Source organism: Martes martes (assembly GCF_963455335.1).
Source record: "Martes martes genome assembly, chromosome: 13".
Taxonomy (NCBI): domain Eukaryota; kingdom Metazoa; phylum Chordata; class Mammalia; order Carnivora; family Mustelidae; genus Martes; species Martes martes.
Window position 1 is genome coordinate 79125548 of NC_137901.1, and position 27368 is coordinate 79152915.

At 48.8% G+C, this 27368-nt stretch overlaps 1 protein-coding gene across 2 annotated transcripts in view; it reads left to right on the top strand.

The window, feature by feature from the left end:
- Positions 1–239: 239 nt before the first annotated feature.
- Positions 240–27368, top strand: part of VSIG10 (V-set and immunoglobulin domain containing 10) — a 35360-nt gene continuing 8231 nt past the window's right edge. Inside the window, exons 1-5 of one of the 2 annotated variants that reach the window (XM_080821912.1) lie at positions 240–542; positions 7711–7992; positions 17089–17391; positions 19555–19815; positions 26860–27153. In XM_080821912.1, coding sequence (XP_080678038.1) covers positions 464–542; positions 7711–7992; positions 17089–17391; positions 19555–19815; positions 26860–27153 — 1219 coding nt within the window. In that variant the 5' untranslated portion in view covers positions 240–463. The remainder of the gene's footprint in view (positions 543–7710; positions 7993–17088; positions 17392–19554; positions 19816–26859; positions 27154–27368) is intronic. The other variant, XM_080821911.1, reaches the window with a different exon arrangement.

Here is a 27368-nt window from a genome sequence, read left to right on the forward strand (position 1 = left end):
GGGCTTGGGGAGGGACCGGCCTCCGCGCTCCACCCCCGGCCGGGCCGGAGTCGGCTCGGCGCGCCCGGGCGCGCGCCCTTTGCATAAAGCCCTCCTCCCCGGCCAAGGTAGAGGAAGTTGGGCTCCCGCCTGGATGGGAGGCGGGAGGGAGTCCCGCTCCTGTTGTTTTCCGCGAGCGGGAGTGGGTGGCGGGCGCAGAGGGCGGGGTGCGCCCTCCCACCCCGGGCCGGGCGCTCCCGAGACAGAACCGCGCCGGGAGCCCCAGGCTGCTGCCACCGCCGGACGTCGGGCTCAGCCCAAGCATCCTCCCCGGGGATTGCGGAGAGTGGGGCTCCTCTGTCGTTCCGAGGACCTGGGAGGAGCACTCAGTACCCCAGGGGCCGGGGCCCTGGGGGTAGGGGCGCACACCCACCCAGCCGGAGCCTGCGATTCCTGAGGAGCCCCTGCCCGCATCTGGGGCGAGATGGCCGCAGGCGTCCGGGCGTCCCAGCCGCAGGTCCTTGTCTGCCTCGGGGTGCTGCTGGCCCGCTGGGTCGCCGCAGGTAAGGGGCCGCGATCCGGAGGGAAAAGTTGAGTTTCGCCAGGCAGACCCAATTCCCTCCGACTCCGCGGGAGCCAGTTGTGGCCGCGGCCCCGCAGCCGCCCCGGGAGGGTCTTGAGTTTCCTGCTCGCTGCTCGGCTCCTTTTGCAGGAAGGAATTTTCCCGGGCGCCCGATGGAGGGCAAGATATCCCCAGTCTCTTGGAGTGGGCAGCCAGCGAGGCTGCAGAGGGCCTGCAGAGAGGTAATGGGAGAATTGGGGAATTCGAAGATGGAAATTTTGAAGATGGGAAAACTGGAGAGGCATGGGTGGGGGGAAAGTGGCATTTTGTTGTGGGCTTTTTTTTTTTTTCTTTTGTGGATTTTTTTTTTTTTTTTTTTAAGCGTCGGATGTAAATTTGCTTTCTGGTTTAACCTGCTGCGCTGGGGCTCAAACTCCGGGCTCCTTTATTCTCTCCTTCCTCTACCCAAGGTTGAATTCGCCTTACACTTGTAACCTGTGGATTTCCCTACACACCCTTGCAAGCCAACCTGTGCCGATTAGCACATTCAAAAACCATGCCTTCCGTCCTTCGCCTTAAAGAAGCACAAAACAAAACCTTTTTATTTTGAAGCAATTTCAGACTTTCTGAAAACTCGCCTTTCCACTTGACATGACCTCTTCCACTTGACATGATTGGCAGAAGGCCTTAAATGCTTCATCTATGCTCTCCCTTGTAACACCAAGTTTACAGGTTGCTTACAAAAATATATAGGATACAGAAATATTGAAAAAGCATTTTTGAATTAAATGCACCAGCGAATGTGTGTGTTTTGTGTGCAGGGCAGCAGGGTGACAAGTAGTGGGAGCAAGGACTCAGGTAGAGGGAAAGGAGATGGGGCCAGGAGGTGGTGTACCTTGTCAGAATACTTGGGGTGTTATTTTCTTTCTTTTTTTAAATATTTATTTATTTGACAGACAGAGATCACAAGTAGGCAGAGAGGCAGGCAGAAAGAGAGGGGGAAGCAGGCTCCCCGCTGAGCAGAAAGCTTGATGCGGGGCTGACTCCAGGACCCTGAGATCATGACCTGAGCTGAAGGCAGAGGCTTAACCCACTGAGCCACCCAGGCGCCCTGGGGTGTTATTTTCTGTGTAGCCCATGCCTGCACACACTGCTGATTGATTCCTGTAACAGGAATTGACCCCCTCCCCCCCCCCCCCCGCCACCCCAAGCTTCCTAGCAGCAAGTGCCAAAAGTTCCTAACCGTTAGACTGTGGTAAGATTTTGTTTTGTTTTCGGCAATCATTTAAAAACAGTAAAATTTCCCATAATCTAGGTTTCCAGTTTATCTGGAAAAAAATGTGATGATCGGGCAGCCCCGGCTTTCCCACCTGGAACTGAGCAGTGGTGACACCTTCTCTCTAGGGCATGTGACCCCAAATTTGTTCCACCTCTCCTGTTGTAGTACTTAGTCCTGACCCTCTTCTATGGACCTTACCTGCTGGCCCCTGCTGGTGTTTCACTCAGTGGTCACTGTGCTATGGGGAGGAGGAGAGTGACAGTCTCCCCGGAAGTTAAAGGCGATTGTTCCCTTCTCACCGGCTGTCTGCCGTGTTTACTGCGCCGTGAACAGGGGCCTTGGGACTCAGAACCCTGGGTGACAATCATCATTCTGGAATGAACCAGCTTTTAGCCTGGCTGCAGCTCACCACCCAGGGACGCTTCCTTAACTGCCATGCCCGGTCATTTTGCTATCAGGCCAAGTTCACCTTCATGGATAGTGCCAGGGGGCGTCCCTAGCTTGGTGTATTTTTGTTGTTTGTTTTCAAATTGGGAGTTGTCTCAGGGAAAAAAATTGTTACTTCACTCCGACAGTGTTCATGCCTGCACTGTCACCTCAGCTTGTAAATCCCAGGTCGTTCTTGGGGGAAAATTGGTAGGAAAAAGATAAGTGTTGGGGTACAATCCCAACCCTGTGAGTGATAGTAGGAGCGTAGCATTGGGAAATGGTTGCTTATATCGCTCCCTCCTTAGGTCCATATTCTGAATTTAGGGTGGGGGAAGGGAGGCCTTCGGGGACCCTGTCGATACCATGTGGACAACTTCTGGTAACACAAACTATTAGGATGTCTTATTGTCTCATCCTGTCTGATCGGGAGACCAGGATAAATCCCTGTTTCTCAAAGGATTGAAGACATCAGTGACAGTCCCAGCTCTCCTAGGGACTTTTGTGGGCCCTTAGGGAAATCACTTAAGCTTTCTGAACCTCCGTTTTCTCATCTGTGAAATGAGGGAGTATGGAATGAGCAAGCATGGAACCAACGCACCCTCAAGGACTGCCCCTGCGTGTCCCTGTTAGACAGAGGTCACTAACAGATGACCAAATTCTTTTCCACTTAGCTGGGGCTCAGCCTGTCTCATCTTGAATCCAGCCCTCAGGACTTGCCACATCTCAGGACAAAATGACCTCCAAGGTCACCTTCAGCGGTTAAAAAGAATGGAGTGAAGAAAGCCAGGAGGAGTGAAGTGCCTTAAAATGGCTTCTTTTGTGATTGCATCTTTCTACTCCTTAGAGGAGAAGACAATGTTAGCTCAAGTTCCAGAACGAGACTTTTGCCAGGGCTTTTCCAGGTTCTTTCTTTATTCATCTGCCAGGGAGCTGGGAAGGGGCAGGTCCGTAATTCTACAGTTCATCTTCTCTCCTACCTGCGCATTGCCACTGAGAACTTGGGTTCTCAGGCCTAATGGTTTAAAAAGAATTCTCACCTGCTTTTCAAAGTCATTGTTCAGAAGCCTTTCCTGCTATTTTGGAATCTCTTGCATTAGATGTCATTGTCTGCCTTCCAGTGAGTGGCTTAGAGTTTTTTGTTTTGGGGGTGTTTTTTTGGGTTTTTTGGTTTTTTTGGTTTTTTTGTTGTCGTTTCTCTTTTTTTTTGTTTCTCATGTTGTCCTGGCATTTGGGAGTGGTGTGGCCAAGATGAGGCGATAGTTGGAACGTCCTGTGGCTCCAGGCTGGCTTCCAATCTTTCAAATGGAGCCCCCTCTAACTAGACAAAAGACCAAAAGCATATCATTGTTACTGTGTATAATAGGGAAGGCTTTTGAGAGGCAGGTGGCAGTTTATTTTCTTAACTGCTTTATTGAGATATCATTTATTCACCCTTTTAAAGTGTATAATTCAGTGGTTTTTAGTATGTTCACAAGATGGTGCAACTGTCACCACTAATTGAGTCCAGAATGTTTTCATCACTCCAAAAAAAAGAAAGAAAGCAAGCAGTATTGCAGTATCCTTCACTATTAGCAGTCACTCCTCACTACTTCCTTCCCCCCCAGATAACTCACTTGCCCCAACCCTAGACAACTGCTAATCTACTTTCGATCTCCATGGATTTGCCTATTTTGGACGTTTCATATAAATGGAATCACACAGTATGGAGTCTTTTAGAACTGCCTTCTTTCACTTACTGTAATGTTGGCAGGATTCATCCATGCTGTGGTTTGCACTCCATTCCTTTTTATGGCCAAATAATATTCCCCTGGATGGGAATACCACATTTTATTTGTCCATTCATCAGCTGGTGGGCATATGGGTTGTTTCCATCTTTTTTTTTTTTTTTAATTTATTTAACAGACAGAGATCACAAGTAGGCAGAGAGGCAGGCAGAGAGCCTGATGCAGGACTCGATCCCAGGACCCTGGGATCATGACCTGAGCCGAAGGCAGGGGCTTTAACCCACTGAGCCACCCAGGCACCCTGGGTTGTTTCCATCTTTTGGCAGTGATGAATAATGCTGCTGTGAATGCACATGTAAAGTCTGTGAAGACCTAGGTTTTCATTTCTCCTGGATCTACACCTTGGGGTGGAATTGCTGAGTCATGTTCTGACTTTAACCTTGTGAGGAAATGCCATGCTGTTTTCCAAAGGAGCGGCCCCATTAAAAAATCCTACCAACGATGCATATGGATTCCAGTTTCTTTGCATTTTCACCAGTATTTGTTCATTCGCTGTGGTCTTTGATTTTAGCCATTCCAGTGAGTATGAAGTGGTACGTGTCTTATTGTGGTTTTCATTTGCATTGCCTTAGTGACTAACGGTGAGCATCTTCTCATGTGCTTATTGGCCTTCCGTGTATCTTTTTGGAGAAATATCCATTCAGATCCTTTGCCCATTTTTTATTTTTTATTATTTTTTATTGTTAATTATTTAAAAGATTTTATGTATTTATTTGACACAGGGAGAAAGAGATCACAAGTAGGCAGAGAGGCAGGTGGGGGGGGGGGAGCAGGCTTCCTGCTGAGCAGACAGCCTGATGCGGGGCTCGATCCCAGGACCCTGAGATCATGACCTGAGCCAAACTCAGAGGTTTAACCCACTGAGCCACCCAGGTGCCCCCTTTGCCCATTTTTAAAATGGTATTATTTATTTTTTTATTATTGAGTTGTGAGAGTTCTTCATATGTTCTGGATACAAACCCATCATCAGGTGATTTGCAAACATTTTTTTTTTTTTTTTTTTTATTTGACAGACAGATCACAAGTAGGCAGAGAAGCAGGCAGAGAGAGAAGGGAGGAAGCAGGCTCCCCACTGAGCAGAGAGCCCGATGCGGGGCTCGATCCCAGGATGCTGGGATCATGACCTGAGCCGAAGGCAGCGGCTTTAACCCACTGAGCCACCCAGGCGCCCCGATTTGCAAACATTTTTATCACAGTCTGTAGTTTGTCTTCTCACTCTCTGGATGATATCCTTGGATGCACAAAAATTTTATTTTGACAAAATCCAATTTAGCCATTTTTCTTTTGTTACTTGTGATTTTAGTGTCCTGAGAAACCATTACTTAACCCAAAGTGACAAAGATTTATTCTTTTTTCTTTTCTAAGCATTTTATAGTTTTAGCTCTTACATTTAGAGCTATGGTCCATTTTGAGTTATTTTTTTTTTAAGATTTTATTTATTTATTTGACAGAGAGAGATCACAAGTAGGCAGAGAGGCAGACAGAGAGAGAGAGAGGAGGAAGCAGGCTCCATGCTGAGCAGAGAGCCCAATGACGGGCTCAATCCCAGGACCCTGGGACCATGACCTGAGCCGAAGGCAGAGGTTTTAACCCACTGAGTCACCCAGGCTCCCCAATTTTGAGTTAATTTTTATATATGATGTGAGGTAAGTGGTCTAACCTCATTCTTTTGTACGCGGATGCCCAGTTGTCCCTGTATGGTTGTCAAAGGCAATTTATTTTTTAATGAAATACCACCTTTCACAAACCCCAGTGTATTCACATACTTTGAAAACTTCTGATGTGGTGGAAAGAGAACATTTTGCTTCTGGTCCCACCCTACTACCTTCTCACAGTAGAACATGGATCTAGCCCACTTTCCTTCTTGGCATCACACCTTTCCCATCTACTGAGTGCAACAACATGAGTAGAAGACTCCTAACAGGTTCTGCCCATTAGTCCTGTGCCTGTGGCCTCTTTGTATTTGGACATTGACTGTGGAGGGGGGCTGTTATGTCTTGACACTTCTCAGCAAATGGGCTGAGAAGCAAATTTGCTTCTTGTTACCTGGTGACAGTCTGTGCCAGATCCATCGCCCTTCACACCTGTCAGTCATGAGTGAGCATCAGAATCACCTGGAGATCTGCCTTTGGCGCAGGTCATGATCCCAGGGTCCTAGGATCGAGCCCCACATCAGGCTCTCTGCTCAGTGGGGAGCCTGTTTCCCCCTCTCCCTCTGCCTGCTTCTCTGCCTACTTGTGATCTCTGTCAAAAAAAAATAATAACAATAATCTTTAAAAAAAAAAGAATCACCTGGAGGGCTTGTTAAAATGCAGTGCTACCTTCCACCTCCACCCCTAGATAGGGGATTTATCTGATTTAAATATTCTGGGATGGGACCTGATAATTGGCACTTTAACAGTGATGCTGCTGCTGCTTATCTGGGCTTTTGAAAACGCTGTTCCCTCTGCCTGGGAACCCCATCTTCCTGTCTACCTGGCTAATTCCTACCTGTCCATGGTCTCAGTGTGGCCTCCTGGAGGAAGCCTTTCCTGGCAGTCACCCCAGCTGGACTTAGGATCCCCTTCTCTGAGGCCGTGTCATGGTATTGATCACCCTGGATGATAATTGCCAGTTTATTGTCTGTTCCCCGGCTAGACTGTGAGATCCTGGAGGTCTGTCTCTGTGTTGCCCATCACTGGCTCCCCGGTGCCTAACACAGGGCATGCCCAAAGTTGGAGCGGCAAGAGAACTTTGACTTCCAGGATCGTTTGCACCAGCGATGGCGAGAGCCAGCAGTAGGAAGGTGGGAACAAAGCCCAGGCCCTCTTCCTTCCATCCCTTCTGGATTTCCGGGGAAATAAAACCACTTGGGTTCTGTATGGGTTATTTATTGCCACATTAGTACTGCATGACAATCACAAAATGACCGTAAGTGCTCATTATAGCTCGAGGGCTGGGGTTAGGGCTCTGCTGATCTTGCCCGGGCTCACTCACGCGTCTGGGCATCCACTCGGTGGCTGGGGACTGATCTGGAAGGGCCTCAGCGCAGATGATTGAGACACCTGGGGGTCTGCACATGTAGCTCTCATCCTCCTCCTGGGTCCTGTCATGGGCATGTCCTGCTCCAGGTGATGGCAGGAGGTGTGAGCAAGACCAGTTAAACCAAGTGCTTAAGCCTCTGTGTACATCGCGTTTGCTAACATCTCATTGGCCAGAGCAAGCCACGTGATCCAGCGGGGCTTCAGAGTGGGAGCGCAGAGCAGTCCTGCGGTGCAGGGCACGGATGGTGCGGGGAGGGGGAGATCTGGGACTATCTCTGTGGTTGCCATTCACGGCAGATTCATCATCAGCCCTGGCAGTAATCTCCACAGAGTGCTTAAAAATACACACCTGGGTGCGCCTGGGTGGCTCAGTGGGTTAAAGCCTCTGCCTTCTGCTAAGGTCATGGTCCCAGGGTCTTGGGATCAAGCCCCGCATGGGGCTCTCTGCTCGGTGGGGAGTCTGCTTCCCCTCCCCCCTCTGCCTGCTTGTGATATCTGTCTGTCAAATAAATTAAAAGAAAAAAAAATCTTAAAACACACACACACACACCTGATTTTTTTTTTTTTTTTTTAAATCCTAATGCAGAGGGACGGTGCACAGGGGAGGGTTCAGAGATGAAGAGATGTAGTAACAGCCTGACCTTCCTCGTGCAGGGTTGGAGGCTCTGGTCATTGGAGAGGTTCACGAGAACATTACTCTGCACTGTGGCAACGTCTCGGGACCAAGGGGCCCGGTAACCTGGTACCGGAATGACTCGGAGCCTGTCTTCCTCCTGTCCTCCAATTCCAGCTTCCCGCCGGCTGAGCCACGCTTCTCTCTGGCAGATGCCAGTTCGCTGCACATCAAGGCGCTGAGGCTGCAGGATGAGGGCAACTACACCTGCCGGGAGGTCCTGATCGAGACTCGGTGGTTCCGAGTGTGGCTGCAGGTGGCCGGTAAGTGTGGTGGCAGGGCCCTGGGGCCGGCTGGCCAGGCGCGCAGAGCCTTGGGTGGGAGGAAGGCTTTGGAGGCATGCCCAGGTTTTGTCCTGGGCTCTGCTACCTGCAAGCCCAGTGACCTCTCATACCTGGATGTTCTCATCTGTGAAATGGGGGTGAAAAGAATTCTCGTGTCCTAGGATTGCTGTGAAGACTGGATTCTGGTTTATGTCAATAAACTGCTGTTAATGGCTCCTGGCACATTAGTTAGCGATTACTTTCAGCTGGTTAGTGCCATCCTTGCTGTGAATACAATTTTATTATGCAATGTAGTCAGAGTATATAACATGATGGAGTTCCAGTCCTGAGGTTGTGTCACCTTGAGTTAGTAGCTTAAGATCTCAGAGCGTTACGTGTCCTTATTTGTTAATTGAGGATAATACATCGTGGACCTTGGTAGGTCTAGTGCTCTTATGCTACGGTGCTCACCATAGGGCTTGTTGTGAGCTACTATTGTATAACATGCTGCACTTTCCTCAAACAGTATCTTATCTGTGGATATACATGCATGAATTTAGAATAGGGGTTGGCAAACTTGAGTCATATCTGTGGGTCTTATTTGACCTGCAGGCTACGAATATTTTTTACATTTTGAAAGGCTTGGAAAAAACCCCAAAGATGAATGATAATTATGACATGTAAAAATGATATGAAATTCCAGTGCCCATAAAGAAGGCTTTGTTGGGACACAGCCACGCTCTGACTGCCTTTGGTGCTGTCATGGCAGAGTTGAGTGGCAGTGATGCGGGGTGCATGACCTGCAAAGCCTAAAATATTTACTCGATAGCCCTTTGCAAAGAAGGTGTGCTGCATACTGGTTTAGACGGATATCCATGTTCTAGATCCAGAACGTGTCATTTAGTAGAAATAGACGCGTGATGCCTACCACTCCCTAGTTTCCTCATCTGTAAGATAATTTACTTATTTCTTTATTCAGTATATATTGATTGAAAGCCTGGTGCTGGGCACTGGTCAAGGCACTGGGCCATAGGAGTGAACAGGACAGACAGGGCCCATGCCTCACATCCTAGTGAGGGAAGATGGACCAGTAAGCAAGTACGTGAATGCGTCGGGCAGTACCAGAGTGATGAGGGCAGAGAGTCGAGGTGGGGTGATTCTCTGAAACCCTTTATTTTTTTAAAGATTTTTTTTTTTTTTTTAATTTGACAGATCACAAAATAGGCAGAGAGGCAGGCAGAGAGAGCAAGAGGAGGAAGCAGGCTCCCTGCCGAGCAGAGAGCCCGATGCGGGACTTGATCCCAGCACCCTGAGATCATGACCCGAGCCGAAGGCAGAGGCTTAACCTACTGAGCCACCCAGGCGCCCTCTCTGAAACCCTTTAAATGAGGGGGATCAGAGAGAACCTTTTGGAGGAAGTGACATTTCAGCTGAACAATGAGTAGGAGCCTGTTGTGCAGAGATAGGAGTAACTCTAGGAAGAACTGTTTCCTGGGCCAGATGAGTTGAGTGTGGTGCGTGTACAGATGGGGAGAAGACTGGTGTGGTGGGAGCCCGGTGTGTAAGAGGTTGGGACTTGTGTTATGGGTTGAATTATATCCCTCCAAAATATTGAAATTCCAACTCTTGGTATCTGTGAATGGGACCTTATTGAGAAATAGGGTCTTTGCTGATGGAATCAAGTTTAGATGAGGTCATTTGGGTGGGCCCTCATCCAAACTGATTGGCATCCTTCTTTTTCTTTCTTTCTTTCTTTTCTTTTTTTTTTTTTTTAAGATTTTACTTATTTATTTGACAGAGATCACAAGTAGGCAGAGAGGCAGGCAGAGGGGGGGGAGGCAGCAGGCTCCCTGCTGAGCAGAGAGCCTGATGCGGGGCTCGATCCCGGGATCCTGGGATCATGACCTGAGCCACCCAGGCGCCCCTGATGGGCATCCTTCTAAGGAGAGGAAAAGGCACGTGACTATGGAGACACCCAGGAGATTATGCTGTAACAACAGAGGCAGAAAGTGGAGAGATGCAGTTGAAAGCCGAGAAATGCCAGGGACTGATGGCCGCCACCAGAAGGCAGGGAAGGAGCAAGGACGGATTCTCCCCTGCCCTCCTGACATGTGGATTTCAGACTTCTGGCCTCCAAAACTGTGAGAGAACCCATGTCTGTTGTTTAAGCCACCTCATTTGTGGGACTTTGTAAAGGCAGCCTCAAGAAACTAATACACCCGGCAAGGAATCGAGATTTTTATTGTTGCTGTTGTAGGTGCCGGAGGAAAACTCCTGGAGCTTGAAGCATGGGTGTGGCATTATTTCAATTACACAGGCGGGCTGTCTGTGTGTGATCTCAGGAAGGACTGATAAAAATAGGGAAGCCGACTGGAGGCATTAGAGGTTGGTGGCCAGAACCGGGGTGGTGGCCGCGGCCTTGGTGAAATGCACAGCTTCCGAAATGATGTTGGAGGTAGACCAGTAAGACATGCTGGTAGATTGGAAGTGGAGGATGAAGAAAAGCAAGGCTTCAAGGACGTGTCTAGGTTCTTGGATGGTCTCTAAGGTTTCTGCCAACTCTGAAGGCTTATGGAATTTGGGACTGCAGTGGTTTTGCGTTTGGAGATGCCACAGTTGAACGGCTGACTTGCCAAGAATGAATGTGGGTGTATTAAAAATGTCACCCATCTTGGCCCAGCTCTGTTCAGTTCCTACTGTGAGCCCATGGGCCACTCACTCCTGCTGCCAGTCATTAATAATTCCTCATGGCAGTCTCCTCAATAAAGGCCTTCTCTTTTGACCACAGAGTAAGATAGCATTACAACTTGTTGTTTTTTTTTTTAATCATCACTCTCTCCAGTTTATTGTGACTTTATCTGACATTGATTAATCATTGGCTAAGTTTATTGGAGGGTGGATTAGTTTCATTATTGCCCTGTAGGGACATAAATGCAAGGCCTTTTTATAATGAACATGAACTTAAATCTTAAAAGAATTACTAAACTCAAATGGCTCTTGGAGCTCCCTGAGTTACTGTGATGGGATTCATGTTACGGAACGTCTTCATTTGGACACGTACGGTGTCCCCGGCTGGCGTGGGCTTGTTTGTGAAAACTGGATGCAGACCTAGTTTGGGGTGCCATCACCACAGTAACATAGGCTGGTGGTTTCAACAACAAGCACTTCTGGCGGTTCTGGAAGCTGGGAAGTCCGAGATCAAGGTGCCGGGAGATCCAGTGTCTGGAGAGGTTCACTTCTTGGTTTGTAGATAGGTCTTCTCATTGTGTCCTCAGTTGATGGAAGGTAGAGAGAGAGAGAGGAAGGAGGGGTCTCTTCTTAGAAGGCCTCCAGTCCCATTCATGAGGACTCAACTCTCATGACCTCCTCATCACCTCCTCCCAAAGGCCCCAACTCCAAATACCATCGTATTGGGAATTAGGTTTCAACATGAATTTTGGGGGGAATACAAGCATTCAGTCCATAGCACAGATGTCCTCTGGTTTCCCACGTACCAGAGCCCTCCAGAATCTCAGGTCTTAATCCGATTCTAGGACAAACCCTGGCAAACACGGATGCCTCCAGGCATCAGGGAGCCCCTTGCGGCTCCTCCTTAGACAGTGGCTGAAGGGGAGGCCTTGACATCTCAGATGGGACACGGCCCTCATTTTGCATGGAAGATTTTGGAATGTGGATTAAGCCTAATCCATTTCTGGGAGGGGAGGGCCATGGTACTGCTGGGTAGCTGCAAGCAGACACTGAGGTCCAGCTGCCTGCATTCAAATTCAGGTGCTGCTGGCTGTTGTCCTGGTGACATTGAGAAAGTCCCTTGAATTCCTCTCACTTATATGCACTTGGTTCATGTTACCTTGACCACCTTGTTAAACAGGTGATGGGTTTCCTGTGGGGAAAAATGCATCTCGGGTTCCCAGCAATCCATTAACAGCCAACCCTTTGCAAAGGGACCTTCTGTGGGTCAGGGATTCTGCGTGTCCTGATCTTGCTTTTCCCGTCTTTTCACTGACGTCGTTGATAACTGAGTCTCTTAAGGAGAAAAGTTTGGAAACATTTGAACATGGCCTTGGAAGGGAGGGAAAAAAAATTCTGAGATGTGACGAGTTGTTATCTGTAAGTGACTTTGAGTGTGTGGCCAGAGGTGCCATAGAGACACTAAGCTGGCTGTATACGGGCCAGTAGCTTCTCCCTCCCTATTGTTGGGATCACTGGCTATTGATCGGGGGACATTTGGTGTCTCTGCCTTCAGGAAATCAGGTTTTCTATGCGCTGGGATGATTTAATACGCCTGGGATGGGCACTGCGATGTGATTGTGTTATTTGTTTCAGGACACGAGACTGTACTCTATTACTTGCTAATTTAATGTTGCAGTTGAAGAATCTTGTCCTCTGGATTGGGACCCCTGCTCCTGAGAAGACAGAAATCCTTTAGTCTAGAGCAGTTCAGGGCTGCCAGTTTTATTTCATGGACTTACCCATCCTCTTCTGCCTCCAAATTGGGGTGGGCAGGAGGTTAGAACTGCTGTGTTTACCTGCAGGAAGGCTGGAGGGATGGGCAAGGTACCACAGACCTGAACACGTGCCACTAGACTTTGTTCTTCTTTAAAGATACCAGCTCTCATGCACTGGTGAGCGGCGTGATCAGATGATCCCATGGAAGCCTGCAGTCAGACTTCGTGGTACGTGGGGCCAGGCTCTCGCCCTGTCAGTTTTTCTCAGGCCACCCAAGTGTGGAGGGGGCATGTGAGCTGGATGGCCCATGGATGGCGAGGAAGCTGGTTGGTATCCACCTCCGAGAATCTCTTTGGAGTCAGCTGGGCAGCGCTCCCATCTAGCGAGTGATGTGGCCGTCACATCCGGAGAGGCCAGAAAGGGGCCTCGGGAGAGTCCCATGTCCCCTGACTACTTGGGTTCATGTCTTTGCCCTCATCCTGTAATGCCGAGGGTGACCCTGTGCCCCCTCAGAACATAAGGTCCTCAGGAAAGAGTGTTCGGGCCACACTGAAGAACGATTTTTTTGGTTCCCTTCAGAAAATGGGGACCCTTTCCTAGAGATTGATTACCTCGAGTCTTGCCAAGCGCATCTGAAGCAGAGATGGGTGCTTGTAAGAAGCTGAAGACATCTGGGGTCCAGCTCTTTGGACAGGAACAGCCGTCACCGGGGAAATCGGGACGCAGTGGGGTTGTTGCCTGTGTCTCTATGTTCAGTCTCTAGAAGTGATATCAAAAAAGTCTCTGTGAGTTTCCCCAAGGATCTTACCCCACTCTAGAACTATAGGTATGCCCACTGATTAGCACAGACTACCTGGTACATTTTTAGGTCATTTTCAAATCAAAATGCTAGTCTGACGATCAGATGCCTGACGACAGCTCGTCCTGTTGGCGGGGAACCCAAGACACCGAGATGAGAATCTCCCGCCTGAGTTCTAAGTCAACCCTGTGAGACCCTTGAATGGCCAGACTGTGTTTATGGAGGGGAAGGAAAGAAGCGAGTCGTTCCCATGTCAGGAATGTCCACAGAGAAGAGGAAGGCAGTGGCACTGGTAGATTGTTCTAGAACAGGAATCCCAACTTTTTCTGTAGAGGGCCAGATGGTAAATATTTTAGATGGTATGGCCCGACGGGTAAAGTCGAGGATGTTATATAAAAACTTACATAACAAGAGCGAAAACACACTTCCACATTTTTAAAAAAGATTTTATTTATTTGAGAGAGAGTGTGTGTGAGCATGAGCGGGGGCAGGGGGGTGCCGAGGCAGAGCGAGAAGCAGACTCCTTGCTGAGCAGGGAGCCCGGTGTAGGCATCGATCCCGGGACCCTGAGATCATGACCTGCGCTGTAGGCAGACAGTTAACCATTCGAGCCACCCCGGTGCCCCTCTGTCTGTTCTTTTCATTTCATAGGAAAGACGAGGGGATGAGAGCAATGGGCACTTGTCCAAGGTTGTTCCTCAGTTAGATTTACACCCAGGTCTGTGAATTCAGAGTATAAGCTCATGACCACGAGGCTGAGGCATCCATCCAAGAAGGAGCTGAGAACTCAAAGTACAGTAACCAAGGCGTCAGTTAGATCTCAAACCTTTGTAACCACTCTGTATTTTTATTTATTTCCTCTTTTATTTTTGTCTCCTCTTCCATCTCTCTCTGCCTCTTTGAGTGATTGCCACTGTTGCCCTGCAAAAAAAAAAAAAAAAGAGGGCTGGTGGGCTTCTGTTTAAGAATAAATATCACATGGGTGGAGAAAACAGTGGAAGGGAAGAACATGGGTGCCTCCTTCTATGTAGTAAAGTCAGAGCAGGGGAGGAACCCCGGGGAATCAGGAAGATGGCGTCAGCTTTAATTAAGAAAGCAGACTTAACCCAAGGGGTTTATGCGAGCTGTGACCTCTGAACACTTAATTCAGGAGGCTCAGAAGGTTCTCTCGTTTGATTTATTTTTCTAATCCTCCCACCTGTTCCTCCTTATCCATTCCCTGTATCCAAAGCTGTTTCTTGCTGAGAATTGTGCTGCTCAAAAAGCCCCTCCCAGCCAGGTTCTGGGGGGTCCACACTGTCCATGCTGGGCCGCTGCGGCCCTCCAGACCACAGTTCAGAAGACCCAGGCTGTCTAATCTAACGCCCGGGCTTTGACTGTTAGTGCCACAGAGATACCCTCTGCTTCGTTGGATGCCTGCCAACCTGGGCACGCCCCATTACCTGTTGGTCTGCATACCTAACCAACTAGCCAGCAACAGTAAATGGTACCTCCCAAACTAATGGCATAATTTTTTCTGCAGACCCTCTGTGGGAGATGACACAGTTCCAGCAGGTCCGTGCAAATATTAGGAGCCAGCCCCAACCTGAGTAGCATATGGTCAAGAATAGCGTCCTGGGTGGGGGGCGGCACCTGGGTGGCTCAGTGGATTAAGCCTCTGCCTTCGGCTCAGGTGATCTCAGGGTCCTGGGATTGAGCCCCGCATCGGGCTCTCTGCTCAGCGGGGAGCCTGCTTCTCCCTCTCTCTGCCTGCCTCTCTGTCTACTTGTGATCTCTCTCTGCCAAATAAATAAATAAAATCTTAAAAAAAAAAAAAAAAAGAATAGCGTCCTGGGAAACCCACCATTCCCATAGTTATACAATGGCTCGACATAGGTGAAGGAGATGTTGTACTTTAAGGGGCTCTGGAAGAGCCTTCTCCTTCCTGGAATAATTTTTCCAACTGGCCTGTTTCTGTTCAAATTCTACAGTCATAGATATATTCCTTTGGTCAAGCATTGCCCTTCCTGGATTCTTCGTTTTAAGAGGGAAGTCTCGGGGTCCCTCGGTGGCTCAGTCGGTTAAGCCTCTGCCTTTGGCTCAGGTCATGATCCCGAGGTCCTAGGATAAAGCCCCACATCGGACTCCTTGCTTTGCTGGGAGTCTGCTTCTCCCTCTTCCTTGCTTCTCCCCTCTGCTCATTCTCTCTCTCCCTCCCTCCCTCTCTCAAATAAATAAATAAAATCTTAAAAACAAATAAAAGAGGTAGTCTCTGGGAGAGGTAACACACTCGGTGGTTTTAGTCTAAACACGTTTTAACTACGGACAACCGGGTGGCTCAGTTGGTGAAGCGTCTGCGTTCGGCTCAGGTCATGATCCCAGGGTCCTGGGATCGAGTCCCACGCCGGGCTCCTTGCTCAGCGGGGAGCCTGGTTCTCCCTCTTCTTTCCACTCCATCTGCTTGTTTTTTCTCTCTCTCTCTTTCTGACAAATAAATAAATAACATCTTAAAATAAATAAATAAGTAGGTGTTAATTATATTTCTTTCAACAAAAGAGATGTGGCATCTTGGGTGCACTGGGTACCAGCTGTGGGAGGGCATTCCTGGGAATGAGAACAAGTTCAGAAATGTCAGGGGGACCCAGATAAGACCCAGCACTTCCCGAGCGCTTCCAACGTGACCGGCATTATTCTGAGTGTTCTGAGTACTCACTGAATTATCACTGCAGCCCCCCGCAGTGGGTTCTAGCATGGCCCCCAATTTATTTATTTATTTATTTTTAAAAAAGATTTTATTTATTTGTTTGACAGAGATAGAGATCACAAGTAGGCAGAGAGAGGGGGGAAAGCAGGTTCCCTGCTGAGCAGAGAGCCCGATGGGGGGCTCGATCCCAAGACCCCAAGATCATGACCTGAGCCGAAGGCAGAGGCTTAACCCACTGAGCCACCCAGGCGCCCCATGGCCTCCAATTTACAGATGTGGAAATGGAGGCTCAGAGAGGTTAAGGTCACACAGCTAGTGAGTGGAGTCCAGAGTGGGGCGTGGAGCCAATGTTTCTTGTCTTTTGGTATGAAATTGGACTAGGACTCCCCAGGCCCACCCCCAGGTTCCGTGATTCTCTAGGAGAAGTCCTAGGACTCAGCATGTAATTTATTAGAGTGAGAGGCTACAAAGCAAAATCAGCAAAGGAAAAAGGCACATGGGGTTAAGTCCGAGGAAAGCTCCGAACAAGGCTCCACGAGTCCTTTCCCAGGGGTGCCACATGGGACACGCTTAATTCCTCTGGGAGCTAATTGTGGCAACACACGTGAAATGTTGTCTGCCAGGAAAGCCCCTTAGACACGGAGCACCGTGGATTTTCCTTGGGAGCTAGTCACACAGGCACCCTCTGCTGAGCACGTACCAAAATTCCAGACTCCCAGAGGGAGGGGAAGCAGGTGTTCAACTTAAACCACACGGTTTGTGCAAATGGTTCACCAGTAAGCCTCACTCTCGTCAGTTCTGGGAATGGCCGGAACCCTCCTGATATCCATGTTGCGGTCACCAGCCAAGGCCAGCCTTGCAAGCGGGCCTGCTGTGTTAACTCTGTGCACGGGTAGCCGATCCGCTCACCAGTGTGTCTGAAACGGAGCGATTTGCATTTTTCCCTTTTAAGGATTGAGCCCCCCATCCCCAATAAATCTACCTTTATCTCAGGATTCGAATGCAGAAGGGCACTTAGCATAGCATTCATCACATAATTAGTATTTGATGGATATTGTCATCCTCAGTGGCTGCTTCCTGATCATTTCTGTGCCTGCAAGATCCGGTAAGGAGTTCCAGTTAACTCTTAAGTAATTAATGCTTTCTCCATTCCCCCTGTCCTTCCCAGGGGGCCCCTATGAGGTCGAGGTCAATATCTCCAGCACTGGCAAGCTCCCTAACGGCACCGTCTATGCAGCCAAGGGCTCCCAGGTGGCCTTCAGCTGCAGCAGTCGCTCCTGGCCTCCACCAATGGTTGAATGGCAGTTCCGGGCCCCAGATTCCAGAACCGAGCCCTTTGGAAATAACTTGACCGTCAACTGCTTCACTCTGCTGCTCATGTCACAAAACCTCCAAGGAAACTACACCTGTTTGGCCACGAACATGCGCAGTGGGAGACAGCGAAAGGTGACCACCGAGCTCCTGGTCTACTGTGCGTAAGAAGCGCTCCCCTCCCCCACTGCCCCTCCCCCGCGTCCTCACCTTGACCCTTCATGCACTGTATGTTTGTGCCTCTTCCTTTTGTCTACAAAGGCATGCCTTTGCTGCACGGGCCCTAACGTGCTGCTGCGGCTCCCTCAACACACATGTACACACCCAGGGCTGTGTCAGAGAGGGAGTTGCTTCCAGAAGCTTGCTGCTAAGCAGGGTTCCAGGAGAGTCCCTGTGAGCCACAGAAAGAAATTAATGCCAAGCCTCATGCTTGCTTTTTTTTTTATATTGAGGTGAAAGTATGGAACAACCATCTTAGAACATACAACTCAGTGGGATTTAGTACATTCACAGGGTTGTACAACCACCACCTCTGTCTAGTTCCAGAACATTCCCATCACCCCAAATGGAAATCGCATCCCCACTGAGCAGTTAACTCCCTCGTCTCTTCATCACTCCCTGGCAACCGCCAGCCTGTGTCCTGTCTGCATTTGCCTGTTCTGCATGTGTCGTGGACTTCCAAAACATGTAGCTTGTGGGACCGGCTTCTTTCACATAGTATCGTGTTTTCAGGGTTCGTCCGTGTCGTAGCAGGTGTCGGCCCTTCGTTGCGTTCTGTGACAGAGTTAATATTCCACTGTGGGGAAAGACCAGTTTGTTTATCCGTTCGGCTATCCTCATTCTATCTATGAACTCGGGACCTCTTGCGTTGCTAGGAATCAGCAGTTCCCGAAGCTTCTGGGGGTGAGAACACAGCAGATTCCTTGGACTAAAACCACTGTAGACATGCAGAGTGTGCTCATAATCCATGCTAATGAAAGGGAGCTTCAGAACAACAAATTAGTGAACAGGATAATAACACCTTTCTTAATTCATATGTTATTCAGAGCCTGTACGAGTCTCTGTGTTCTCTGTCATAAATGACATTGTTTATGAAGTCATAGGTGCTTGTTAGAGGAAACAGATGAGTGTAAAGAAGAAAAGGATATTCTAAGCATCATTTTGGTGTCTTATCAATAATTTATCTTGTAGATGACATGTATCTACCCATCCATGTAAGAGCCAACTTATTTCTATTTGTGTATATTATATAAAATATATAAAACATACTATATAATACATAATACGTCTGATTTTTTTTTTAAAGATTTTTATTTGGCAGACAGAGATCACAAGTAGGCAGAGAAGCAGGCAGAGAGGGAGAAGGGGGGAAGCAGACTCCCTGCTGAGCAGAGAGCCTGATGCGGGGCTCAATCCCAGGACCCTGAGATCATGACCTGAGCCGAAGGGAGAGGTTTTAACCCACTGAGCCACCCTGGCACCCCTATAATACATAATACAATATACATATATATCCATAATATACATTTGTACATATACAATATATACACATATATAATGTATACATAATATGCATTTATATATGTACAGATGTATAATATATGTATAACATACATATATGTATATAATATATATGTATATATTGTATACATATATGTATAACATGTAGAATATATATACATATATACATAATGTATACAATATAATGTACATATATATATACACACACATAATATACATCTATAATATGTGTGGATTTTCATATGTAGTTATGAACACATGGGTTACATTGGATTTCCAGGTTTGTAACTTGTTAAATTTTTATGTGTTTTTAGTAATACATGCCATGCCCATAATAAAAAGGAAGTATATGTTAAGGGGGCGGTGAATCCCACCTGTACCTCCCCCTAGAGACCAGCACTGTCCAGTAGAGCTTTTTATGATGATGGAAATGTTCTGTTCTCTGTGGTCCAGTACAATAGCCACCCACCACAAAGGGTTCCTGAGCCCCCGAAATGCGGGTAGTGTGATGGGAGAATGAAATTTGTAATGTAATATAATTAGTTTAAATTTAAATAGCCACATTTAAAGGCCACTGTGGCTAGTGAAAAATGCAAAGATGAGTGAGGCCCACAACCTTGGGGATTTTACACTCAGCAGAGGAAATCAGACTATTGTCACACACTAATTTGTGCTAAGGAGCTATTTCAAGATACACTAACTGGGCGTGTTGCTCTGATACCCTAGTTCTGTAATCCTGAGAGCTAGCCCGATGGTGATCTCAGAGTCTGCGACTAAGTCCATGTCCTCTGGTGTTTTGCAGTCCCCCCTCCATCAGCCCCTCAGTGCCGGGCAGAGGTGTCACAGGAATCACTCATGCTGCAGCTCACCTGTCGCTGGGACGGGGGATACCCAGACCCGGACTTCCTGTGGACCGAAGAACCAGGAGGTGTGGTCGTGGGGACGTCAAAGCTGGGAGTGGAGATGCTGAACCAGTCCCAGCTGTCAGACGGCAAGAAGTTCAAGTGCGTTGGGAGCCACATAGTGGGGCCGGAGTTGAGAGCCAGCTGTGTGCTACAGATCAGTGAGTCTGGCTTGCCGGGGTTGGGGTCCACCCGTCTTTATTCTGAGAGGACCGTTTGCAGGGTCTGGGAAAGAAATCCCATGATGTCGCAGTGAACTGAATTGTTTCTTCTTTTCTTTTGCTTTGTGTTTCCTTCCTTTCAAACTTTAAAGATGCTGAACCAAGCTTCTTGGTTCTCATCCAAGCTGTTTTCCACTTGACAGATGCTAATTAAGCACCTGCTATGTGCCAGGTACTGTTTCTAGGTATTGGACATGAAGGGGGAAACAAGACGGACATAGTTCCTTTATTAGCCATCTCCTGTTATGTAACAAATGCCCCCAGACTTATTGGCTTAAAACAACACAACATTCATGTATCTTACGATTTCCATGGGCCAGGAATTCAGACAGGACACGGTGGGAATGGTTTGTCTTGGCTCCATGATTCCTGGGTCTCAGCTACAAGACCCAGTTGGGGGGGGGGGGTTGAAACTGTCCGAAGGATCTACTTCCAAGGTGCTCACCCACACGCCGGGCAGGTTGCTTCCTCTCCACGAGGGCCTCTCCACAGGGCCCCTGGACTGTCCCTACAACATGGCGCTGGCTTTCCCCAGACCAAGTGATGCAAGAGGGAGCAAGCCAGGCCGATGCTATCCTTTCTCTGAACGACCTGACCTCATAAGTCACATGGCATCCCGACTGCCTCTTGTGTTCATTAGAAATGAGTCACTCAGTCTGGCTCCACTTTCAAGGGGAGCGGGTGCAGTTGGGCTCCACTTTTTGAAGGGAAGAGGGTCACATGATTCCTGGACGTGCTTTTGAAACCACGACCATGCCTCTTTCATAGAGCTCGAGCTCTTATGTGTGGGGTTGGGGGCGAGGGGAGAACAGAAAGTTCAAACACAAGTGAGGTAGGTTCAGGTCGTGGTAATACTTGTGAGGAGGATGAGACGGGGTGTGTTAAAGAGTCTCTTCTAGGAAGTGGGCCACTCTTCCTAGGGGGCAGGGAGGTTTCCTTGTGGCGGTAGCATTTTTGAGCTGAGACCTGAAGGATGAGAAGGAGCTGGCCAGGTGGGCTGAGTGTTGCTGGCAAAGGAAACAGCAAATGCTGAGGCCCCGAGGTGGATGCATACCTGGCATTTGAGGAACTGAGAGAAGGCCAGGGTAGCCGGAGTGTCGCGCATGAGGTACCCATGAGGCTAGGTGGCTGTTGAGGGTTGAATTGTGTCTCCCCCAAAAAGATCTGTTCAAGTCCTAATCCTAGGTACCTGTGGACGCGGCCATATTTGAAATAAGAGTCTTTGCAGATGTGATGAAGTTGAGATGAGGTCATACGGGGTTAGGGTGGGCTCTATTCCCGTGACTGGTATCCTTACAAGAAGAGGGCCATTTGGACACGGACACACGGGGAGAATGCCACATGATAGTGGAGGTAGGGACTGTAGTGATACACCTCCAAGCCCAGAATGCCCATGATTCCTCGCGACGCCCAGAAGCCAAGACAGAGGCATGGCACGGTGTCTCCCTCAGGAGCCTCCAAAGAAATCAAGCCTGCTGACACCGTGATTTCAGACTTCTGAGTTTCTGAGCTGTGAGAGAATGGATTTCCGTTGCTTGAGGCTACCCAGTTTGTGGTGTTTTGCGATAGCAGCCCCGGGGATCTAATACAACAGTGAGCAAGGACTCTTGCTTCCACTTGCCACACTCTCTGGTGTTGGGCTTTGCTGGCCCTGGTGAGGGTCTTCCTCACGCCCATCAGGATAATCCTCAGAGAAGAGAAGAGAAGAGATCCTTGGTATTCCAGAACTTGCTCCTTTTCCCAGGCAAGTGGCATTCACATGGTCGTCTCTTCCCCACTGACTCATTCAGCAAAGATGTCCCGAGGGTCACATCTGTGTCTGGTGCCTGGCTGGCCTCGGGCAGCAGAAGGGACCAAGACTCACTTTCTGCATTACCACAGGGCTTGGCACATAATGGCCCACGGGCCAAATCTAACCCAACTGGTAATTTGCAGTTTTACTTTTGACGAGATATAACTCACATAACATGAACGTCACTATTTCAAAGTGTATAATGTGGTGGCTTTTAGGACGTTCACATTGTTGAACTTACCATCACCGCTGTGTACTTCCAGAACATTTCCATCACCTCACAAGCCCCCTACCCACGGCAGTGACTCCCGTCTGGAAAGACCGTGTGACTACTCTGTTCCTGGTATTTCCATTGACATGGAGTGTTACCATTAAATCATTAATTTTTAAAGACTTTTCCTATTTGTTCATTAGGATGTGGCATAACTGTTCTAATTTGGGTTTCTTGGATCCTAGTGGGGTTGGCAATTTTTTTTTTTAAGGAATTTATTTATTTATTTGACAGACAGAGATCACAAGTAGGCAGAGAGGCAGGCAGAGAGAGAGGAGGAAGCAGGCTTCCCGCTGAGCAGAGAGCCCAGGTGGGGCTCGATCCCAGGACCCTGGGATCATGACCCGAGCCAAAGGCAGAGGCTTTAACCCACTGAGCCACCCAGGTGCCCCGGGGTTGGCAATTTTTATATGCTTCTTGGGTCCCTATATATTATACATGAATTATCTGTTCATATCGTCCATTTTTCTATTGAGTTTACCTTTTCCTATTATTCCCTAAAAGCACTTTATATTAACTCTGCGGTTAATTTCATAGAACTGTCGTGCCTGTCGTAGGTATTTTTCTGTCCGCATTGGCCCCTATACTACATTTATGCCTCATCCCTGCTGGTGATTCACAGTTTCCTGATTTTGAAGTGGTTGCCTCTGTCAGTCCTGCTCTTTTAGGGTTCCCGGGCTCAGAAGTTCTTTGCCTGTTTCCAGATCATCGAGCATGTTGTTTGTAAGCCTCACAATAGCCTGTGGGTTAGACAGGACAGTTTGTAAGTTGCAGATGTGACACGGTGTGAACTGACTTACCCAAGCACCACCTAGCTTGTAAGTGACTGAAGCCGTCACTTAGCCCAGGCTGGTCTGACCCCAGAATCCTTGCCTCCCTTGGGGACCTCCTTCCTCAGGACCTAGTCCAGCAAATCTCTTTGGGTAAGAGTTATGTACTCAGCATGGCACTGGGTCCTATGGAGGAATTACTGAGTCCTGACCTTTGAAGGACTTAAAATTTACCGGGAGAGAGAAGTCTGAGAACTATGAAACAGGTAATATCACAGTAATAGTGACATTGACATTTACTGAGTGCAAAGCGTGTGCAAGGTGCTGTGCTCAGTGTTTTTTCCACACGGTCAGTCACCCTGGGAGCTGGAGGCTAGAAGTCTGAAATCAAGGTATTGTCAGGGTCATGCTCCCATCGAAGGTTCCAGGAGAGAATCCTTCCGTGCCTCTTACAGAGCTGCCGGGTCTTCCTTGGCTGGTGGCCTTCTCCCTGTGCGTGTCTCTCTGTGTCCTCTCCTCCTCTCCCAAGACACCAGCCCCTGGGCTTTAGCCCAGGCTAAACCCAGGAGGATTTCATCTTGAGATCCTTAGCTTGTACATCTGCAAAGACCCTGTTTCCAAATAAGGTTACATTCTGGGGTTCCAGGTGGACATGAGTTTTGGGCAGATGCTCAGCGCTTCATTTTGTGGATGATGGAGCAGAGGCACTGGGCTTGACCCTACAGCTGGAAGCAGGACACACATTCAGAGTGGTGTGTAGTGAGGGCTCCTGAAGTGCATGTAGGCAGTAAGTCCCCAGAAGTGTCTGAGTGATGGACTGACCCTGACAGAGGGGGAAATGGCAGCGGCAGGTGACGGATTTGGTGTGATTTCCCCCCATCCCTTCATTTCTTTATGCAGATCCTAGCTAAGTTGCCATTCCTATGGCCCCTGAGACTGGGCCAGTGATTCTGAATCGAGCTCAGGATGAAGAAACGTGTCTGGAGAAAAGAGCTGACTGGAGAGGTAGCAGGCACAAGAGCCTAGAACCTTCCTGACCCTGACATTGTCCAGTTCTCCCCTCTTCCCCTTTGGTCACGTGAGCCCAGAGCATCTCAGCCTTGATGTCCGTCCAGGTCTCCTGGGGGTCTGGTAAAAAGGCAGATTATGATTCTGTGGGTTTGGGATGGACCCGAGACTCTGCATTTCTAACCAGCTGCCAGGAAGTGCCGAGGCCGCTGGTCCGGGCGTCGTGCTTTGACCAGCTGGGGAGAGGGAGTCTGGATCATTTCACTTGGCAGGACCAGTAAGCCATTGAAAAGCAATGTTAGGCGCGCCTAGCTGCCTCAGTCTGTAGAACATGCACCTCTTCATCTAAGGGTCATGAGTTCAAACCCCACATTGGGCATGGAGCTTACTTAAAAAGAAAAAACACAGAAACAAAAAGTTAATGCCCACCTTTGGGATGCAGAACGGTGCAGCCCCCAAAACGATGAGAAGTGACGCTTTGGGGGGACTTGTTCTGCCCACATCTCTCTTTAAATTGCTTGTAGGCCCCTACACTGAAGAAGACCGCTCAAATCGGGAGAGGCTGAAGCACTAACCAGCCCATGGTGCAAAGGCTGGTGTGTTGTGATCTCTTACAGATCTCTGAGGGCCCTGCTCCCCTCCTTCACCCCTGACCCCACCTTTGCACAGAGCATCCTCTTAAGAGAAAGAAACTCTTTGAATGTGTAGGTGCCACACCAGCTGTGGAGGTGACTCAGATTTTTGAGGGTTAATGCTGTGTTTGACAAAAGCATATTAATATATATGACCTTTGGGGCACCTGGGTGGCTCAGTGGGTTAAGCCTCTGCTTTTGGCTCAGGTCATGATCTCAGGGTCCTGGGATCGAGCCCCTCACCGGGCGGGCTCTCTGCTTAGCAGGGAGCCTGCTTCCTCCTTTCTTTCTCTGCCTGCTTGTGATTCTGTCTGTCAAGAGAATAAATAAAATCTTAAAAAAAAAAAGATTAAAAAAATATATATATGACCTTTGTTTGTGGGGGGCAGGGGGGAACCCCAGGAGGATAGCTCTTTTTGCTTTTTATACAGAATGAGGAGGCCACTTCTCAAGCTTTGGTTTGAGGGGGGGCCCCCGAATTCCAACATACTGATGGGCTTGTCAGCGCTGCTGGCTTTGTGACCCCAAAGGAGATATGAGTTAAGCAGAGAGAGTGGAAGGTGGGATTTAATAATGGGCTGGGGCCTGATGGTTGATCCAGAAAGGGGTGTAACGTGAGTTTCCTGAGCAAACCTGGGTTTGGGGTTTCTCTTTTGCTGACCTGATTTAGAGGGAGAGGATTTGGGCTGTTCCACACCCCCACGTTGCCCCCTCCCAACATCCATTCCCCCATTCCCTCTTCCCAGGGTGCCAGCCGGGAAACCCTAGATTCTCTCTTGGAACAACTGTGGATGGAAAGTGTAGGGTTTTGCTCTCCCGGGCAGGAACCCAACATGCCACTCTGTATCCTTCAGCTGCTGAAAATATAGGCATAATATGTCACCCAAGATAAATCTGCGACCCTTCCCAGGAGGGCGTATGTTTTGGGAAAAGGCTTCTGCTGCAAAGAAAATAAACGGATCGCTATTGGAGACCTTATAGTTCTCCGTGTCCCACTCAGAGCAGACCCCAAGGCTGTAGGGACGCTGCATTGGGAGCTGTCTAGGACAGACCTGTGATAGACAGACTCATGCTCCCCCAACAAAGATGTCTGTGTCCTAATCCCTGGGGCTTTCCCTTACATGGTAAGAGAGACTTTGCTGCTGGGATTAAGATCTTGAGATGGGGAGATTATCCCGGATTATTGGGATGGGCCCTATGTCATCACAAGGGTCCTCCTAAAAGGGAGGCAGGAGGGTTGGACTCAGTAGCAGGAGACGTGATGACAGATGTCAGAGGTTGGAGTGATGCAAGGAGGGGCCAGGAGCCAGGGAATGCGGGTGGCTTCGGAAAGCTGTGAGAGCTTAGGAAATGATTTGCACTCCCACCCCTGGAGCTGCCGGAAGGAACGAGCTCTGCCAACACCTTGATTCCAGCCCCCTAAGATCACTTCCAACTTTGGACCTCCAGAACTAGAAAAGAATAAATTTGTGTTGTTTTAATTCACTCCGTTTGTAGCAGTTTGTTACAGCAGCAAAAGGAAACGAATGCAGCTGCTTTACTGTCTCGTAGAGCGCTCTTGGCGGGCTGTGCGCCCATTCTTTGTATGAGCAGCGTGACTATGATGCAGGGAAGTCTACAGCTTAGATGGGGAATGTGGGCTACAGAAGTTTGGCAACTTGGGCTTACAAGAGTAACCAACTCAGGGCTCCTGGCTGGCTCAGTCAGTTGAGTGTCTGACTCTTGATTTCGGCTCAGGTCATGATCTCAGGGTTGTGAGATCGAGCCCTGTGTCCAGCTCAGTGCTCAGCCAGGAGTCTGATGGGGATTCTGTCTTTCCCCCTCTGCCCCTCTCCCAACATGTTCTCTCTCTCTCCCTCTCTCTCTCTTTCAACTAAATAAATAAAATCTTAAGAAAAGAGTAGCCAACTCATCCTGGTTTGCCCAAGACTTTCCCAGTTTTCTCACTGAAAGCTTCATGTCCCAGGAACCCCCTCAGGCTTCAGTGAACTAGGACCAAAATCAAAATTTTGATTTCACCCCAAATCCTAGGTGCCCCACTTAAATTTAGTTAAAAACTAAATTTTCTCTGGGTCTCAGTTTCTTCATCTGCAAAAGGGGGTTAATAAGTTTAACAGTGTCCAGACCATAGTAGATGCTTAATAAATGTTAGCTTTTATTATTACATGAGACCAAGTGCAGGACAGAAATTCCTGGAGTGACTTCATCAGGAAGGTAATAACATTCTTTTTTTTTTTTTTTTTAAGATTTTATTTATTTATTTGACAGACAGAGATCACAAGTAGGCAGAAAGGCAGGCAGAGAGAGAGGAAGAAGCAGGCTCTCTGCCGAGCAGAGAGCCCGATGTGGGACTCGATCCCAGGACCCTGGGATCATGACCTGAGCTGAAAGCAGAGGCTTTAACCCACTGAGCCACCCAGGTTCCCAGGAAGGTAATAACATTCTTGAAAAGCTCAGACCATGGCTTGAATCTCCCTGAACATTTGTTTTTCTTTACTTTCTGGTCACCAGGAAGCCCCTCCCTTCTCTCTGAGCCCCTGAAGACTTGCTTCGTGGGGGGCAGTGTGACACTCACCTGCCAAGTGTCCAGAGCCTACCCGCCTGCCAAGATCCTGTGGCTGAGGAACCTCACCCAGCCCGAGGTGGCCATCCAGCCCAATGGCCGCTACCTCATCACACAGGACGACCAGAGTTCCACTCTCACCATCCACAACTGCTCCCAGGCCCTGGATGAGGGCTACTACGTCTGTCGGGCGGAGAACCCAGTGGGGGTGCGGGAGGTGGACATCTGGCTGAGCGTGAAAGGTGAGTGAGGGAGGGGACCCCGAAGGAGGATGGTGGAGGGCTTCAGAGGACCAGGCACCAGCGTGGGGGCAGCTTGGTTCTTCCCCATATGTGGGTCACTGCCATCAGGGAGAAGGCATACCTGCTTGACTGTGACTTGACAAGGTGGAAAAACTATTACCCAGTCATAAATCTGTAACACTGCATAGGGATAAAAAAAAAAAAAAATTACATTG